The sequence below is a fragment of the Cervus canadensis genome, chromosome 2 (genome assembly GCF_019320065.1).
Source record: "Cervus canadensis isolate Bull #8, Minnesota chromosome 2, ASM1932006v1, whole genome shotgun sequence".
NCBI classification, from domain to species: domain Eukaryota; kingdom Metazoa; phylum Chordata; class Mammalia; order Artiodactyla; family Cervidae; genus Cervus; species Cervus canadensis.
Window position 1 is genome coordinate 107,599,623 of NC_057387.1, and position 19,777 is coordinate 107,619,399.

Below are 19,777 nucleotides of genomic sequence, written 5' to 3' on the forward strand. Positions count from 1 at the left end.
CTCATTTCATGGATGAGGAAATTGAGGTTTCACCAGATGAGAGGCTCAGCCAAGGTCATCTGGTCAGTCAATGGTAAAGCAAAGCTCACCCCTAGTCCCCAGCCTCGAGCTGATGCTTTCAAATTGTGGTACTGTGGAGAAGACTCTTGAGAGTCCCTTGGACTGCAAGGAGATCAAACCAGTCCATCCTAACGGAAATCAGTCCTGAATATTCATTGGAAGGACTGATGCTGAAGCTCCAATACTTTGGCGACCTGATGAGAAGAGCCGACTCATTGGAAAAGACTCTGTTGCTGGGAAAGAGTGAGGGCAGGAGGAGAAGGGGGTCACCAAGGATGAGATGGTTGGATGGTGTCATGGACTCAACTGACGTGAAAGTGAAAGTTGTTCAGTTATGTCCGACTCTTTGCAACCCCATGGACTGTACAGTTAGTGGAATTCTTCAGGCCAGAATACTGGAGTGGGTAGCGTTTCCCTTCTCCAGGGGATCTTCCCAACCCAGGGATCGAACCCAGGTCTCCCGCATTGCAGGTGGATTCTTTACCAGCTGAGCCACCAGGAAAGCCCAAGAATACTGGAGTGGGTAGCCTATCCCTTCTTCAGCAGATCTTCTCGACCCAGGAATCGAACTGGGTCTCCTGCATTGCAGGCGGATTCTTCATCTGCTCTTTAACTGAGCTCCCTGGGAAGCCCATGAGTTTGAGCAAACTCCAGGAGATAGCGAAGGACAGGGAAGCCTAGCATGCTGCAGTCCATGGGGTTGCAAAGAGTCGGATACAACTTAGTGACTGAATGACAACAAATCCCCATCCACCCAGTGCCTTCCAGCGCCCCAGACAGTGAGGACACAGCAAAACAGATGACCTGGTCTCTTGGAGAGGGTGGTCCCCCACCTGGGGAGCCTAAGGAGAAGGGTTGATCCATCTAGTCTCTGCTTCCTACTGCTCCTCTGCATTCTTCTGTTTTTCTTCTCTGTTTGAACAGCGTAAAGGAGGGAATAGACAAGACCGTCATGGGGATCCTGGTATCATACCAGATCAAGGTGAAGCTCACAGTGTCAGGGTGAGTGTCCACGCCCCAACGTGCCGCCTGCTCTGTCTGGCTGTCAGCCATCTGAATGGTTTTGTTCCCGAGTGATTGGGAGACAGAAAGCAAGAAAGGTCCACAAATTCTGCCAGTTACATGGTAGGGTTTGAGAAAGACTCTATTTGTCTAGTTTCACAATTCTGCCTGATGTAACATTACAGAGAAAAAGGTAGAAAAGCAGACTGCAAAACACGTACACTATACCCGGCAAGAATGGGTGTGCATGTGGTCACCTGTGGAAGTTGATCTAAAAAAAGAGAAGGCCTTTGACTGTTCTTCAGAAAAGCATCAGTTCAGTTCAGTTCATTTGTCACTCAGTTGTATCCGACTCTTTGCGACCCCATGGACTGTAGCACGCCGGGCTTCCCTGTCCATCACCAACTCCCAGACCTTGCTCAAACTCATGTCCATTGAATCGATGATGCCATCCCACCATCTCATCCTTTGTCATCCCCTTCTCTTCCTGCCTTCAATCTTTTCCAGCACAGGGTCTTTTTCAATGAGTCAGTTCTTCACATCAGGTGGCCAAAGTTTGGAGCTTCAGCTTCAGCATCAGTCCTTCCAATGAACATTCAGGACTGATTTCCTTTAGGAGGGACTGGTTGGATCTCCTTGCAGTCCAAGGGACTCTCAAGAGTCTTCTCCAACACCACAGTTCAAAAACATCAATTCTTCAGCACTCAGCTTTCTTTATAGTCCAACTCTCACATCCATACATGACTACTAGAAAAGCTGTAGCCTTGACTAGACGGACCTTTGTTGGCAAAGTAATGTCTCTGCTTTTTAATTTGCTGTCTAGGTTGGTCATAGCTTTTCTTCCAAGGAGCAAGTGTCTTTTAATTTCAAGGCTGCAGTCACCATCTACAGTGATTTTGGAGCACAAGAAAATAAAGTCTGTCACTGTTTCCATTGTTTCCCCTTCTCCTTGCCATGGAGTGATGGAATCGGATGCCATGATCTTAGTTTCTTGAATGTTGAGTTTTAAGCCAGCTTTTTCACTCTACTCTCTCACTTTCAAACAGAGCTCTTTAGTTCTTTGCTTTCTGCCATAAGGGTGGTGTCATCTGCATATCTGAGGTTATCGGGCACTCTTGATTCCAACTTATGCTTCATCCAGCCTGGCATTTTGTATGATGTACTCTGCATATAAGTTAAATAAGCAGGGTGACAGTATACGGCCGTTACATACTCCTTTCCCAATTTGGAACCAGTCTGTTGTTCCATGTCCGGTTCTAACTGTTGCTTCTTGACCTGCATACAGATTTTTTAGGAGTCAGGTAAGGTGGTCTGGTATTCCCAACTCTTAAAAAATTTTCCACAGTTTGTTGTGATCTCCCCAGTCAAAGGGTTTGGCGTTATCAATAAAGCAGAAGTAGATGTTTTTCTGGAACTCTTGCTTTTTCTATGATCCAATGGATGTTGGCAGTTTGATGTCTGGTTCCTCTGCCTTTTCTAAATCCAGCTTGAACATCTGGAACTTCATGGTTCATGTACTGTTGAAGCCTGGCTTGGAGAATTTTGAGCATTACTTTGCTAGCATGTTAGATGAATGCAATTGTGCAGTAGTTTGAAGATTCTTTGGCATTGCCCTTCTTTGGGATTGGAATGAAAACTGACCTTTTCCAGTCTTGTGGCCACTGCTGAGTCTTCCAGATTTGCTGGCATATTGACTACAGCACTTTCACAGCATCATCTTTTAAGATTTAAAATAGCTCAACTAGAGTTCCATTACCTCCACTAGCTTTGTTCATAGTGATGCTTCCTGAGGCCCACTTGACTTCGCATTCCAGGATGTCTGGCTCTAGGTGAGTGATCACACCATCATGGTTATCTGGGTCATGAAGATCTTTTTTGTACAGTACTTCTGTGTATTCTTGCCATCTCTTCTTAATATCTTCTGCTTCTGTTAGGCCCATGCCATTTCTGTCTTTTATTGTGCCCATCTTTGCATAAAATGTTCCCTTGGTATCTCTAATATTCTTGAAGAGATCTCTAGTTCTCTTCAGAAAAGCATGGTAGCTGGGAAATGAATTCACAATGCATCTCAGAAGGCTCCATCCATAATGGGGAGGGCTTCCCCGCCCCCCCCCCCAAAGCCATTACAGGACTGGGGAGTCTCCTTTTCACACTAGAGCACAGATATCTCATAGTTCTGAGGAAATGGTTTTCCATCTTTTTTTGAATTCAATTTCTTTACATTTAAAAATCTCATCAAGGGACTTCCCTGGTGGTCCTGTGATTAAAATTGTGTGCTTCCAACTCAATGGGTGTGGTTCAATTCCTAGTTGGGGAACTAAGATCCCATATGCCACATGGCATGGTAATAAAAAGAAAGAAATCTCATCGAAAGGGAAAAACTCGACTTCTCATTTTCCTTTTCAAGTTCCATTGTCAAAGGCTCTGGCCTTTTACCTTAATGAGTCCTGGATAGTTCAGTCATCAAGGCAAATCTATGTGTATGTTACATAAGTCTCAGTGGACGAAGAGTTCCCCAAATTTTGGTTGGGACCACAAAGTAGAACATGTGTTGATTTTGCAGATTTCGTTAATATAGCATTGTAGTTGTCCTGTTTTACAAAGCGAATAGTGTTGAGACTTCCCTGGAAGTCCGGTGGTTAAGACTCTGTGCTTCCAACGCCAGGGACGCAGGTTCGATTCCTGGCTATGAAATTAAGATCCAAAATGCCCTGCAGCAAGGACAAGATATATATATATATATATATATATATACACACACAAAAATATATATATATACACACACACACACATATAGATATAGCATCTGTATCTATATCTATAAAGTGTATAGTGCTTTCTTTCACTTTTTCTGAGAGGATCTAAAACAAGAGTCGAATGTAGCAGTCAAGGTAAGCATTTAGCAGGTATTTCATGGTGACCTTTGTGGCCACGAGAGAAATTCTGGACCGGGGTTTATTCTTGAACTTTAGGGCTTAAACCTAAGTGATTCCTCTTTTTAACTAATCCACTTGAGAAAGACATGAAGCCACAAGCAGAGAGGAATAGTGGAGTGCACCGTGAGGAGCGAAAAAGTCCTGAAAGCCGTGGGTGATGAAGGAGCCGAGGGGGACGCGTCCACTTCTGAATAACAGCAGGGAGGGTTGTGTTACCACTGTGGACGGTCACCACAGCCCTGTTTGTGTTTTTGTTTCCTAGCCTTCTTGGAGAGCTCACCTCCAGGTAAGCCTCATCACCTTCCTTCTCTGCTGGATTCCAGGGTATGAAGGGGACAAACCTGGGGTTTAAAACAGGACAGTGTCCTGCTCAGTGATGATGGGAAACTTGCCCGCTCACACCGTGCAAACCCTGACTGATGGGGTGAGGCTGGGATGTTTCGTGGAGACAGTAGCTGGGTCTGGCCCTGGATGAAGACACGCACATGGACACACCCTCAGAAAACAGGCACACTCCATGCAGTTGCCTCTGTGTGTACACACGTGTGTTCAGGGGTGAAATATACATAACGCAGAGTCTACCGTTTTAACCATTTAAACCTGTACAGTTTAGGAACTTCCCTGGTGGGCCAGTGGTTAAGACTGTGTGCTTCCAATGCAGGGGGCACAGGTTTGATTCCTGGTCGGAAAACTAAGACTCACCTGCTGCTTGATGCAAACAAACAAAACAAACAGTACGGTTCAGAGGCATCAAGGACACTCACAATGTTGTATGACTCTCACCAATTCTAGCTCTTGTACCCTGTGTCCCGAAAGGAAACCCTGTACCTGCTGAGCCATCTCTCCTACTCTCCCCACTCCTCGGCAACTGCTCATCTACCTCCTAACTCTGTAGATTCGCCTCATCTGGACATTTTATGTGAACGGAATCAGGCAATATTTGTCCCCTCGTGACTGGCTTCCTCACCCGGCATGTTTGCAGTGTCAGTGTTGTAACATGTCAGTACTTCTTTCCTGTTGATGGCTGAGATTCGGTCCACGGTATGAATGGGCCACATTTTGTTTATCCATTCATCGGCGGGTGGACATTTGGGCTGTTTCCAGCTTTGGGCTTTTGTGAATAGTGACAGCAGCCTTTTAAATCAGGCACCCAGAGGCAGCAGGTAAGACACGTTTGAGGCAGGTGCTGACCTTATATATTCCGTCACCGACTCCTGTCACCCCCCACTCCCATGGAGCCCAGGGCAACTTCTCTCCTAGACCCTGGCCACATGGGGATACATCAAGAGCACCTTATCAACAAATGAGATTTGACCAAAGCAGTGACCCCAGGGTGGGAGGCGGTAGGTCTTGGGTGAAACAGGGAGTAATCCTTGTCCCCCTGACCCCCCGACCCCTTTCCATTCTTCCTGTGTCCAGATTTTCCTTCTGCCCCTTCCTGACTCCCTGCCCTCCTTTTCCTGTATAAATTCCAAGCCGCCTCAAAGTCCTGTAGCTTCTGGAATTGGCTGGACTCTGCTCATCCCAAGGGACTGCTCTCCACAGACCCAGGTCTCCAGCATTGCAGACAGATTCTTTACCTTCTGAGCCACCAGGGGGGCCCAGGTGGCACTAGTGGTAAAGAAATCGTCTGTCAATGCAAGAGACATACGTTCGATCCCCGGGTTGGGAAGATCCCCTGGAGAAGGGCATGGCAACCCACCCCAGTATTCTTGCCTGGAGAATCCCATGGACAGAGGAGCCTGGGGAGGCTACAGTCCACAGGGTCTCAAAGAGTCAGACAGAACTGAACTGACTTAGCATACACTATGTCCCTGGACGTCCCGCTACTTAGCATGTCCCTGAAACTAATAACCAGGAGGAAGGGAGACCCCAAAATCCTGGCTGCCTCAGCCTCGTGCAAGTGGAGTTTCCGGAACACATCTCAGGGAATACATTTAAAGATTCGTTCCTGACCACTTCCTGATTTCTGGTTTGTTTTGTTGTGGACCTCGCTGAGTCCTCCTTCAGCTGGGGCCTGGGGATCTTTCTCGAAGTTCTGCAGCCACAGTGCTCAGCTGTGCATTTACAGCCATGAGCATCCTGACCGCTCTGCCTCCTTTGTTTCCAGTGAAGTGGCCACCGAGGTGCCGTTCCGCCTCATGCACCCTCAGCCAGAGGACCCAGGTCAGTCACGCCTTGTCTTGGCTTTCTCTAGTCCTACACCACCCTCGGGTTTCTTACTTAGTCACTGCTAGTTCTTCCTTGACCGCGTCTCTGGGCACGGAGGGGGCCAGGCATCCAAGGTTGCAGGCCACATTCAAGTGCCCCGGGCCCTCCCAGAAACCAGGGCTCAGCGACTATGTCAGGGGGCTTGGCCAGTGGTCCAGGCGGTTTGTCCAGCTCCAGTGAGTGCCCGGAGGATGTAGCATCCTTGCTTGGATGCGGGCTATCTTGTTAGGTTTTGTTAGGAATGATTTAAGAGCAGGCACTTTGCTGTAAATAAGCTTGGATTGAGACTTAAAGAAAATTCGGGCGAAAGATAAATTTGACAGCCTGATGCTTTTGCATTTCATTTGGGAGCATTAATAGGAATTTAGAAGGTGAGTGTTTCTGAGAGTGGCAGCTGTGATGAGAATACAGAAGTTACTAGAAAAGAGGATCAGGCTGGGATCCTAACGCCTGGGCTCCTTTGAATTGTCAGTCCATTGGCTCTTGTATGGGTGTTAAAAATAAATAAAGCCATGGTTGTACAGCTCTGTGAGCAAGCTAAAAACCAGAGGGCTTCAGCTGTAAAGCTGTGCATGTAAATAGGTGAATTGTATGATACGTGAATTGGACTTCTCCGGTGGCTCAGACGGTAAAGAGTCTGCCTGCAATGCAGGAGACTCATGTTTGATCCTTGGGTCGGGAAGGTCCCCTGGAGAAGAAGATGGCAACCCATTCCAGTATTCTTGCGTGGAGAATTCCATGGACAGAGGAGCCTGGTGGGCTACAGTCCAAGGGGTCACAAAGAGTCGGATACAACTGAGTGACTAAGCATAGCACAGCTTTTTTGAAAGGGATAAATGAAGCAGCAAAATTAATATGGATGCAATCTCAGAAATCCTGAGGAAAATTCTCCACTGTGTGTTAAGGTGGCTTAGTTGGCAGGAAAGAAAAATGGACATGTCTAGATGAGAACCCTCCAGAGTTACAGTAATTAAGAACATTTTAAGTAAAAGTGGTGTAAACAAGCAGGGTTTATTTTTCTTATATTTTATAAAAAGCCTTTCTACACTGATAATGAGACAGCATTTAAACATCAGAATGAGCCCCCGTATTCATTTTGGCTTTGTCTCAAAACTATTTTGTCTCAAAGTATGTCTTCCAAATATTTTGGATTCAAATACTCAATGTGCTTTGCCAAAAACTTCCCTTGGGGGAAAAACACACAGCCTAACCGTATTTTTTTTATTATTATTATTCATTTATGCTTGTGTCATTAAAGCACTATTTTAAACTGTGAGGTTGTGATGCAGTCTGGTCCCTTTCAAGGACATTTTAAAAGGCTGTTTTAAAACTATGACTGGAGGAGATGTCATCGCTGGTGTCAGATCCTTTTCTGGCCCTGTGAACAGACTTTAGGACTTCTCTTGGGGGAAGTGGGGTTATTCCTTTCCTGGGTATGACGTCTTCATGTTCCAGTCATTATGGCCCTTACACTGAACGTATTACAACATCAAGGCTAAGACAATGATCTTTCATACTGTCAGATTTCAGGGAGAAAGAACAAATCACCCCACAGACTAGGAGTTCTCATTCCCCGAGGTTTATGCATCCCAAGTTTCATTCACAGATGCACACTCATATCTCACTAGCCTGGTCCCCGACTCCCTGAGTCTAGACGAGGAGACGCTAAACAGAGGAAGCATAAACTAGAGTTAAGAAGCCCTGCCAGGGCTAGAGGCCAAGTGATTTGTACGCAGTAAGTGCTAGAGAAATGCTACTGAGTTTTTATTGTCCTCTGTCTAGAACATTCTTACAGAATTCAGGTGTTGACTCTCTTCAAGGCTGATGGTCGCACTTAGTATAATTTTATGCTCAGCACCGAGGCGGGGGTGTCCAGGATAGTTCTTGCCCAGTGTTGTTTTTGACGCATCAGCCTCTTGGTAGGTCCCCTGTGCAGTGGGGATAGGTCCCCTCACCCCCCAACAGCTAGCTGCTGGGGTGCAGGTTCGGTGTCAAGTCCCAGGACTCACCCCTAGAGAGTGGGACGTGGAAGCAGGACCCGGTGTACTTCCACCACATGGGAGGTGGGCCGTCAACAGCTCCCGGGGACTCTGATCTGGACAGGGTCCAAAGGACGTGTCGTAGGGAGAAAGGCTTTGAAAAGAGAAGCCCAGCTTCAGAGAGGGTGAGGTTAAGCAGGGACAGGGTCTAGAGGTGAGGTTGTGGCTGTTCCGTCTGGGGAGGTGCAGGTTGTGGGGGCAACTTTTGGAGGAAGCGATGGTTAAAAATGCAGGGAAAGGGAAGTCCCTGGAAGCGATGGTTAAAAATGCAGGGAAAGGGACGTCCCTGGTGGTCCAGTGGCTAAGACTCTGGGCTCTCAATGTAGGGGCCCGGGTTCGATCCCTGATCAGGGAACCAGATCCCACGTGCCGCAACTAAGACTCTGAGCAGTCAAATCAATAAATGACTTAAAGACAACAAAAATGCAGGGAGAAAGGCCCTCTGAGGGAGACCTGGCCAAGAAGCAGGAATGACATGCAATTCTCATGAAATGCGTGTTTCCTGGCCTTTTATTCCTCCACCTGTAAAGTGACCTAATGAAGGAAGAAGATTTCTGCTAGACAGGATGGATGCTAACAAATGTCTTTCCTCTGTTCCACGCTCGCAGATACCGCCATGGAAAGGTGAGCACTGCCGGGCATTATCCCCGCTCTGTGACCTCCTCCTCCACAACCCTAGAGCGAGCCTTCACACTTGTGTGTGTTTTGTTTTTTTCTTCTCCTTCTTCTTCTTTTTTTTTCAAATGCAAGTGCCTGACTTAAGCTTTGATTGCCGAGGCATCCACTTACTTCAAAGAGGCATCCACTCCAGAGATGGCTATCTCGAATAAACACACTGCCAGCCACAGGACTAGATCCCAGCCAGGCCGGCTCTCCGCACTGAGGCGCCTCTGTTTTAGAGATTTCAGTTGATTTCAGTAACAGATCCTTCGAGCCACTTGTTCTTTTGTCTTAGTGCACTTTAAATTCCCCGCTCTTCTGTTTTAAAACTCACCAATAAAGAGTGAGCCCTCGAAACTCTAGACTTCCCCCCGCCTTGACCCAAATAAAGGCAGAACACCCCAGGCCCATGTCTCTGAGCTCTCTTTATCCATGACTTTGCTGTGTGGCCCCAGGTGCGCTGTGTACCTCCCAGGTCCTGTAAGTAATAAACCTTTATTTTCTCAAAGTTTCCGGATGGTTATTGCTGAAGGGCGTCTTGCAATCCTAACAGGAACCATGAGGGCTGAGCCAGCCACAACAGTGGTTACTGATAGGCTAAGACCTGCACAAAACAAAACAAACCCCTTTGAGGGGGGTCTTTCTGTAGACACCCCACGCTCTCAACACTGGCGCACGGCCTGGCTTTCCTGTTGCTCCCTACTATCAGGGCACACACACATGAGGACACATGTATGCATGTGCACGCACACACACACAGTTATCCCAAGCATGTGTGTTTGCTCTGTGGGTTCCTTCATTGTTTCATATTTTTGTTTGCTAAAGCGATTTTACGCGGAAGGCTAGGAGGAGGACGGCCTTGTCCCCCATTGCATCAGTGGGAGAAACTTGACGGGTTCCTCTTGCAAAAAGAAGATCAAGGACCTTGTTTTCCCTCCGAATTTCATCGCAAGCTCCAAAGAACATGCCTTGATCAAAATGTTCTTTGTTTTTATTTTAGTTTTCAGGATGAAAATTTTGTTTTTGAGGAGTTTGCTCGCCAAAATCTGAAAGATGCAGGAGAATATAAGGAAGAGAAGACAGAGCAGGAGGCGGCTATGGATGAGTGAAGAGGCCGGCTCAGGACACGGGATGCGGGGCATTAGCCACATGGTAGCAGGGCTAGCCCTTTAGTGATGCTAAATTCCAAAGTGTGGGTCTTTTTCACAGAAATAAAGTTTGTTCTGCCCCAGCTGTGAGTCAAGCTGACTTGTTGGGGAGGCTGACTGAGTTAGTAACACGCAAGGGGCAGCCTTGAGTCTGGGGGTGCGGGGGCATGGGAGAGTGGGTTGGGGGGGAGAAGGACCCTTCAAGGTAAGAAGCCATCCTTGCTCATTTGCTCATCCGACGGGGGGCTGGTGTGTCCCAGGCTTTCTCCAGGGCCTCTGGGGTAGGCTGTTTCCCTGGAAACTTGGGGAAGGGGGTGGCGCGGGGCAGTGTGTCTAGTGACCTGTGCTATCCTAGCTCCAGGGCACCCACAGAGCCTCCCCAGAGAAACAGGGCAGTGGACGAATGTGGACAAAACCACTCTTCATCTCTTATTCAACTTTGGTAAAGAATCCACCTGCGATGTGGGAGGCCTAGTTTCGATCCCTGGGTTGGGAAGATCCCCTGGAGAAGGGAAAGACTACCCACTCCAGTATTCTGGCCTGGAGAATTCCATGGACTATATAGTGCATGGGGCCGCAAAGAGTCGGACACGACTAGGTGTCTTTCACTTTCACTTTGCTTTGAATCTAAGTCCTGCTTGAGCTCTGGGTTGTTGGCTTGTTTTTATTGAATGCAAGCCGTGAAATTCCAGTTGTCTGGTGTAAATGGGGGAAAAGGAATGCATTAGAAGGACTCAGAGTGGCTCAGAGAACTGACTTAAAGGAAGAATCTGAGCTGCCACACCTGGGGCGGGTGGAAACCAGAGAAGCCCCAGGGGTCATGGCCCAGGAGCTCCGGGTCCTGCCCTCTGGCTTGGCCATTCACCCCTGGTGGCCTAGCACCAAGCTCCTAGTCTCTGAGGCTCTGGTTCCGGTGTGCTGTTCCTGGGAAGGAGAGTCTGGCCCAACTTTGGCCAGGGGATCAACGCCTCGGGGCCAGCGATGGCAGAGTCCAGCCCTGGGAATGGGTTGTCCTAGAAGAGGGGGTTCTCCATGAGCCCCATGGGCTTCTTGGTTAGACTGCCTTCACTGGGATTGGGCATTGAAGGGGTCAGGGAGAGGAAAGCTCATGTCCAGGAGGAAACTGAAGCTGAAGAAGGAGAAGATGTAACAGAGGTGATGCCAGGACCCCATCTTTGGAGTCCTTTTCTTGGCCTGTGGTACCCCAGCCTTGGGGTCTGCTGCTGACGGCAGAGAGACTGAACGGCTCTCTTGGTGCCCACAGAGGGCCTGGGGGAATGTGTTGACCCCCAAGGGGATAGGATGAAAGGAGATTGGAGCCTTCTACACAGTTTAACCCACTCACAGGAGGCATGAGGGTGGATGGGAGGGGGCCAGTGTGGGCTGGACACTCAGGGTCAGGTCTCCAGGACCAAGAGCAGTGGCAGAGGACCAGAGCAGGAAAGCCCCACACCTGGGTTTGTTCGGCACAATTCCAGGCTGTCTGTGTCCTGAGGACTGGGACTTAGATCAGAGGCTCTCCTCGGGAACCTAGGACAGGATCCCATACTCACAAATCGAAGTCTGAACTCGAGTGATGAATAGGCGGCCTTCCGACATTGACCGCAATGAGAATTCATTTCTGGAGAAGAGCTAATTATAATACAGGCAGAAAACTGGGCCTTTGGCCTGTGGGTGAGCAGGGTTGGACACAACCTCCCTGTCGTTTTTTTTCTGCCATGCTAACGGAACAGCAAGCAGGCTTCCACTCCAGCCACGCCCCTGTCTCAGGACACTCAGGGTTAGAGGTACGCTCCTCTGGGGATTCGAGCCCTTCTGCTGCCTGCCTACTGCCCACGCCCACAGCTCGGCTGTGATTGGCTCCCGCCGGAGATCCTGGGCAAGACGGGGACCTGGGACTGCGCCCGGCAGGCCTGGTGAGAGGATCAGTCACTCGGTTCCTGCATTGCTCGACCCCAGGATATCCTAAGTCAGGGTGGACAGTAATAGGCCGGACCTTTGAAAGTGTGTGGGTGTGAGAGCCAGAGAGGAAGGCCAATCCCTGGAGAACAAAGGTCAGAACAGCCCTGGCCCTCCAGGTTATTTTGGTAACAAAACGCTTGACTTTCGCGTGCTAGCTAGTTTACCATCTGCGGCTGGCCACCCCCGTGAGAGCTCTGGGGTGGGAGCAGGAAATGAGCCACCGCTGCCTGACCAGGGTAAGGAATATCTCCTGGATGAGCCTGTGCACCAGGGATGTGTCTGCTTGGCATGCAGACCCCTGGCATCGGGACGCAGAATGTCTGTGTGCAGGTTGGATGGGTGGCCCGGGGCTTTCTAGGTATGTGCGGTGGGAGACACAGGGTGCCAGGGAGCTGAGGGTGCTGCAGGGGGAAAGTGGTGACTGAGAACTTGGGGCAAAGTGCTGCAACCAAAGGGCTGGAGAAGTAGGGAAAGCTGCTGTTTTTTGGGTATCTGCACCATGCTTGGGAAGCACCAACCATGCCTCCCATTCATTAGATGAGAAAACTGCAGTTCAGAGAGGTTAAGTCCCTTACCCAAGGTCACACCAGCTAGTGAGAGGTGAAGTCAAGACTTAAACTCTGGTTTCCTGGAGTCGATAAGAATCAGAACTTTGCTCACATTTTTTTTTTTTTTGGCCGCACCACAAGGCATATGAGACTTTAGCTCCCTGACCAGGGATCGAACCTGTGCCCCTACGGTGGAAGTGTGGAGTCCTAACCACTGGACCTCCAGGCAATGCCCTTTGCTCATCTTTTGATGCTGAATCTGTATATGAGAGTTTGTGGGGGAAGAAGGGGCAGACTGGCATTTATGACTCAACAATGGCTGCCCTTAAGTTTTTTTAAGTTGAAAATATTAATATTATTGAGGTAGTTATAGATTCACATGCAGTAGTAGGAGACAATACAGAGGGATTCCCCAAAGGTAACATCTTGCAAAACTATAGCAGATACCACAACCAGGAAATTGACATTCATATAGTCCATCCATGTTTTTCATATTTCCCCCATTTTAGTTTTTACTTGCATTCACGTATGTGTCTGTGTGTGTATCTTTTATCATGTGTAGATAACTTCTTTTTAGAGTATGTTTTCCTATTCCTCTAAGATTTTTCATTGCTTGCCTCCCAGTCTAACCTCATGGCCCTAAGGGTCTAGTTTACTGATCCTCGGCAGGTGGGCAGGGAGGGGGCTGGAGGTGGGTGCATTTGGAAACATATGGGGGGCAGCATTTGGTGACACGGGTCCCTGGGGGCCAGGGAAACTTGACGTTGCACACAGCAAAGAAATGTCCTGCTCCAGATGTCAGCCATCACCCTAGTTCAGGGTAAAATAATTCCCATGTTTTCAAGTGCACCGTTTCATCTATCCTAACATGAAGCGGTTCTTTCTGACAGGAGGTGCCCTTCTGCACTGACAGGTCGAGAAAAGAAAGATTAGGTTGGATGTGAAGTGTGTTATTACTGCCACCTCGAACATGCCCTTAAGGTGGGGTAGACTCGGGGAGCAGCATATTGTTAGCGATGATTCACAGCGTGACTCAATCCATCAGGAGGCGCCCGGTGACTGTGTGCTCACAGGCACCACCTTGGGGGAGGTCTCCAAGGGAACAGCTCCACAGCCACCCTAGAACACAAAGGCTTCTCCGATCATCAGAGAAAATATGCCAGTTACATGCCTCCGATTGCAGAACATAATACAGTTCTTACTAAGCTTAATACTCTTTTTAAAAATATACTTTATTTTCAAATAGTTTTAGATGTACAGAAAAGTGGCAAAGTACAGTATGTCCCTCCACACCCCGAGTCTCCTAAATCATTAACATCTTACACTAGGATAGCACATTGGCCACACTGAATGCATCAACGTGTGTGTGTGTGTGTGTGTGTGTGTGTGTGTGTGTGTGTGTGTGTGTGTGTGTGTGTGTGTGTGTGTGTGTGTGTGTGTGTGTGTGTGTGTGTGTGTGTGTGTGTGTTAGTTGCTCAGTCATGTCCAATTCTTTGCGAACCCATGGACTGCAGCCCACCAGGGTCCCCAGTCCATGGAATTTTCCAGGCAAGAATATTGGAGCAGGTAACCATTCATTCCCTGCTCTAGGGATCTTCCCAACCCAGGGATCAAAGCCAGGTCTCCTGCATTGCAGGCATATTCTTCACCATCTGAGTCACCAGGGAAGCCCTAGAATGCATCAATATTGACACATTCTTATTAAGCGGAAAGTACATTCTTTATTCAGATACCCTTAGTTTTTAACCTACTGTCCTTTTTCTGTTCCAAGATCCCACATGACATTTGGTGGTCACGTTTCCTAAGGCTCCTCTTGGCTGTGACAATTTCTAGGACTTTCTCATTGCAAATAGGCTCCTCTCCAGCCAGATTCCACCTCCCAACTCTCTCCTGAGTTCACAACTATGCCCTTGGCTTTTCACCTCTAAAATGATGGATTCTGGATCCCAGGTACCCTGTGAGCATCCAAAAGGTATAGACAACAGCACTGTCCCTCCCCCCAACACCCCTAGGTTTTTGCACTCATGTATCACACTATACGGTTATTGTCTTCCCAAGTAGTGAAGTGAAGTGAAGTGACTCAGTCCTATCCGACTCTTTGTGACCCCAAGGACTGTAGCCTACCAGGCTCCTCTGTCCATGGGATTTTCCAGGCAAGAGTACTGGAGTGGGTTGCCATTTCCTCCTCCAGGGGATCTTCCTGACCCAGGGATCGAACCCAGGTCTCCCGCATTGCAGGCAGATGCTTTACCGTCTGAGCCACCAGGGAAGTCGTAAAGGTTGTGTTCCCAAGTAGGGCTAGTGGTAAAAAATAACCCACCTCCCAATGCAGGAGACGTAAGAGATGGGTCAGCAAGAACACCTGGAGAAGGAAAGGCAACCCACTCCAGAATTCTTGCCTAGAGATTCCCAAGGACAGAGGAGCCTGATGGGCTACCATTTATGGGGTTGCAAAGGGTTGGACACGACTGAAGCGTCTTAGCATGGCCATGTTGCAATTAATTGATATAAAACCACTAGTCTTTGTGGAGAGGCAGGACAGCTTCCCCTTGTGCCCTTATCAGTCAGCTCCTTGCTGTCATAACAAGGTACCACAGACCTGCGAGCCTAAGCAACAGGATGTATTTTCTCAGGATTCTGGAGGCCAGAAGCCTGAGGTCAAGGTGTGGTCAGATTCTTCTGAGGCCTTTCTCCTTGGCTTGCAGATGACTTCTCTGTGTGTCTTCACGTGGTCTTCCCTCGGGCCCTGCCTGCGTCCACATTTCTTCTTACAAGGACACCAGTTGTACGGGTTAGGGCCATCCCAATGGCCTCATTTTAACTGAACTACTTCCTTAAAGACCTTGTCTGCACACACAGTCACATTCTAAGGTCCTAGGGGATTAGGGCTTCAATGTACGGCTGTTGGGGGACACAAGTCAGCCCCTAACAAGACCCTTCTCTGCTCCTTCTTTGAGCTTCAGCTTCCTAGGAGGCCTAGCCCTAGAGGGTCAAGGACTTGGGAATCACATGGTCCAAGTGAAGTTCTGCCTCTCTTGCGTTCCTTGGGAGAGGTGTCTGAACCTCAGGTCTTCATCTCTAGAATGAGACCATCGAGCTTGCTCTGGGGGACTCATGTGCAGCCCAGAATTGCTGGTCAAGTGTTTGGCACGTGCCCGGTGGCTCGTCAACGGGACTCATGTACTCCTGCATCTGGGAACTTTCTGCCACCAAGAAAATGTTCTATCTCGTGTGGCCCTGGGTGGTAGCAGCTAAACCGCATTTACCTACTGAGCAGTTGAAATGTGGCCAGTGTGGCTGAGGAACTGAAAATTAATTTTAATTAATTGAAATAGAATTGGAAGTAGCCACGTGTGGCTAGTGGGTACAGCAGTGGGCAGTGTAACCGGTGGGCCAGGGGCCCCTAGCGTGTCCCCAGAGAGTTTTTGCATCAGGCTGTGCCATGCCCTGTCCTGGCTGTGAATCCATTCCCCTGACCATGTCCCCCTACTAGATGCTACTTTGTGGCCCCCAGGAGTGGTGGGTCTCCTGTATTCTGCCTCTGGAAAGCAATGTCTCGTGCAGTGGGGGCCAGAGCATGCTGACCAGCAGGCAGGACAGCCTGTGTGTCCCTAGCCATTGTGTCCCTAGTAGCAGCCCTTTGAAAGGGCAAGGGGACAATAGCATAGCTCCATAGTACCACAAGGACACAACTTAGGAGCTGAACAACAACAGTACCTCAGAATGTACTGCATTTGGAAGTAGGGTCTTTAAAGGGGATTTGTGCCTCTGTTCAGTTCAGTTCAGTCGCTCAGTCACATCCAACTCTTTGCGACCCCATGGACCGCAGCACGCCAGGCCTCCCTGTCCATCACCAACTCCCGAAGCTTACTCAAACTCACGTCCATTGAGTCAGTGATGCCATCCAATCATCTCATCCTCTGTCGTTCCCTTCTCCTCCCGCCCTCAATCTTTCCCAGCATCAGCCTGTCCCTCTGAGGTGGCACCAAGTCCTTCTCCACCTGGATGTGCCAAAGGGTGGCAAAACCTCAGCTGATGTCACCTCCTCCAGCTTCACTCCCACCCACCCACCATCAGCAGTCTTAGCTGGGAAGGAGGTGGGGGTGGTGATGGTGGTGCTGTCATGTTGGACTCTTTGCGACCCCATAGACTGTAGCCCACCAGGCTCCTCCGGCCATGGGATTTCCCAGGCAAGAATACAGGAGTGAGTTGCCATTTTCTCCTCCAGGGGATCTTCCCCACCCAGGGATGGAACCCTTGTCTCTTGTATCTCCTGTATTGGCAGGGAGATTCTTTACCACTGTGCCACCTGGGAAGCCCTGCTGGGAAGGAGGGGCTTATCCCAAATCGCCTCTGCCTCCCTCGTAGTGATCACTCTGCCCTGAGTCCATTTCTCTCTCTCCACAGGTCTCTCAAAAATCTGGGGCAGCCACCTGATCCATTACTTCAAAGCCTGGATCATAGACCTCAGCTTTGTGACCTAGTCCCTGCCCAGGGCTCAGATCGCTCAAGGGCTTCCAGCTTCCCTCAGTTCACTTCACTCGCTCAGTTGTGTCCAACTCTTTGAGACCTCATGGACAGCAGCACACCAGGCATCCCTGTCCATCACCAACTCCCGTAGTTTACCCAAATTCATGTCCATCGAGTCAGTGATGCCATCCAACCATCTCATCCTCTGTCCTCCCCTTCTCCTCCTGCCTTCAATCTTTCCCAGCATCAGGGTCTTTTCAGGACTCAACCTAAAAAGCCCAAGCCCCTTATCAGGTTAACAAAGCCGGGTCTGACCTGTCCGCCCCCAGGCTCATTTCTTCAAGTGTTTTCTTTCCTTTAGGCTACAGTTTCCCTTTTTCTTAGAAATGTGTTCTTTCTTGCTTACAGGCCGTTGCATCATTTCATCTCTTGGCCCCCTCCCCCGCCCCACCCCACCCGAACAGGGTTCTCCGGTTAGGGATAACCCCTGCTCACATTTTCCGTCTCACGTTAAACATTTCTTCAGGAAGCCTTCTCAGATGGAACCGGGTATCTGTGTTCCGGTATCCCAGAGGCCTGTGCTAGAATTTTCTTCTTGGCATTCGTGCACACATACACGCATCCACTCGCGGTGCAACTAAGTGGCGGGCGCAGCTTTAGATGCTGGCGACACAAGGCAGGACAAGAAAGAAACGGTCCCAGGCTGCCTGAGGTCACTTCCATTCTTGAAGGGGAAGATTAAAGCCTTAAAAAGTGAAGACAGAAACAAAAAACAAATAAACAAACGAAACACACAATTTGTGTCCCAGGGAGAAGCAGACGCCAAATTCTGGGCATCCGACACTACAGGTGGGGCCGAAGCAGTGCGGGAGCCGGGCGCGAGCTCTCTCTGCGCGCGCGCGCGCGCGCACGCCCGGCAGGGGGCGCGGAGGGGGCGGAGCTGGGGAACCCTGCGACCCGGCCCCGCCCCCGCGCCCCGCCCCCGCGAGACCCCGCCCCCGGCCCGGCGCGGCCCGGCCCCCCGCCCCGCCCCCGCCCGCTGTGCGCGCGCTGGCCGGGCAGCATGGCGGCGGCGGCGGGCGCCCCTCAGCCGGGTCCGCCGCAGCCGCCTCCGCCGCCGCCGCCCGAGGAGTCGTCCGACAGCGAGCCCGAGGCGGAGCCCGGCTCCCCGCAGAAGCTCATCCGCAAAGTGTCCACGTCGGGCCAGATCCGCCAGAAGGTGAGCCCGCGGCGGTGGCGGCGGCCCGGGCGCGCGCCCCTCAACGCCGCGGCAGCCCCGTGAGGCCCGCAGCCCGGCCCGAGCGGCTGCCCAGGCCCAGCCCGGCCCCGGCCTAGGGTCCCGCCGGGCGCCGCTGCCTACACCGGGCGCGCTCCGTCGGGTAACGGGGCTGGGCACCCGGGCTGAGCGCGTTCACCCCCACCCCGGGAGGGGCGGCGGCGGCGGCGGCGGGGACCCCGGGGCCGGGGGGCGCAGGTGGGCGCCGCGCGGGGCCCGGGCGGGCCGGGCGCTCGGCGGGGTGGGCCGGGAGCACCCGGAGGGCAGGCCTTACAGGCTGAGGGGGCGAGCGCACCAGAAATGGGGGCTCCTGGCTGCGCCCCGCCGGCGAGCGCAGCCAGACCCCGGCTTCTGCACGTAATTTCTGAGCACCGAGGGGGCTCGTTCCCGCTGGGAGCTCTGCGCTCACCTGTGTGATTTAACACCCACCCCCCCCCCCCCCCCCGCCGAGAAACGCGGTTCGAACCGGGGTGTGGGGGGTCTTTTCTCCCCTCCCTTCGCGCGGCTTTTCTTGCGGGAAAGGGCCAGGGATGCGCGTCCTCTGACCGTCTCCCTCTCCCTCCCCGGGTGAGCTGGGGACCAGGGGGTTGTCCCTGGCTGCTCACCCCGCTTGGCACCTCGCTCTGCACGGAGAACTCCGGGCGCGGAGTGTTAGCTGCAGAAAGACGCATTTCCTTTCCGCAGGAGTAAAGTTGCACCCTTTGTGTTCCCGTCGCTGTTTCCGTTGCCCACTGCTTGGGGGGTTTTGCTACATCAGGTGAGCCTTGTTGTGTTAGCGCACGGCTTCCTCGGGCAGGTGGTTGGACAGGTGGCTGAGGGCAGGCGGGGTCCGTGGGCAGCCCCGGGCTGGCAGACTTGCTCATCCCGCTGCGGTGCGCTTTTCCTCAGCCGCCAGCGAGTTCAGCTGGTACTTTTACCGTGGGAGCCATTTCTGGCTTAATCATCTTCTCTCGGCCTCTGATACCTCTGTGTGTGTGTGTGTGGGGGGGGGGGGGCGGTAATCTTCGGCCCTAACGTTACAAACACGTTTATTGTGAAGTGCTCCAGTTATTCAGCACGTAGGTACTGAACACCCTCTTTGTTCCAGGTGTTAACAGTCGGAGTAATAATTATAAGTGGTAGTCATTCCCCAGTGCTTACTGCGTGCCAGGCAACTTTTCTTGGGTTAACTTGACAGCACTTGACATGGGTTAACTCATTTAGCACCCATTCTGTTGGGTGTTATCGGTCATCCCCTTCTCTCTCTCTCTTTTTTAAAAAATTTTATTTTAAACTTTGTATTTTGTATTGGGGTATAGCCGATTAACAATGTCATGATAGTTACAGGGGAACAAGGAAGGGACTCAGCCACACATATACATGTATCCATTCTCCCTCAAACTCCCCTCCCATCCAGGCTGCCCTGTAACAGGGGGCAGAGTTCCCTGTGCTATACAGTAGGTCCTTGTGCTATACAGTAGGTTAT

The 19,777-nt window shown here is 50.7% G+C and overlaps 2 protein-coding genes across 5 annotated transcripts in view; both read left to right on the top strand.

The window, feature by feature from the left end:
- The window catches only part of SAG (S-antigen visual arrestin), a 30,369-nt gene extending 20,236 nt beyond the window's left edge, over positions 1–10,133 (top strand). The window contains exons 11-15 of one of the 2 annotated variants that reach the window (XM_043448094.1): positions 985–1,062; positions 4,261–4,284; positions 6,109–6,164; positions 8,857–8,872; positions 8,999–9,453. In XM_043448094.1, coding sequence (XP_043304029.1) covers positions 985–1,062; positions 4,261–4,284; positions 6,109–6,164; positions 8,857–8,872; positions 8,999–9,005 — 181 coding nt within the window. In that variant the 3' untranslated portion in view covers positions 9,006–9,453. Of the gene's footprint in view, positions 1–984; positions 1,063–4,260; positions 4,285–6,108; positions 6,165–8,856; positions 8,873–8,998; positions 9,454–9,908 lie in introns of those variants that run through there. The other variant, XM_043448085.1, reaches the window with a different exon arrangement.
- A 7,935-nt stretch (positions 10,134–18,068) lies between these two features.
- DGKD (diacylglycerol kinase delta) overlaps positions 18,069–19,777 on the top strand; it is a 104,777-nt gene continuing 103,068 nt past the window's right edge. For 2 of the 3 annotated variants that reach the window (XR_006268207.1, XM_043462031.1), the window contains exon 1: positions 18,069–18,255. Coding sequence is in view for 2 of the 3 variants with exons in the window: in XM_043462031.1 (XP_043317966.1) it covers positions 18,100–18,255 (156 nt within the window). In the remaining variant the exon portion in view is untranslated. The remainder of the gene's footprint in view (positions 18,256–19,777) is intronic. The other variant, XM_043462029.1, reaches the window with a different exon arrangement.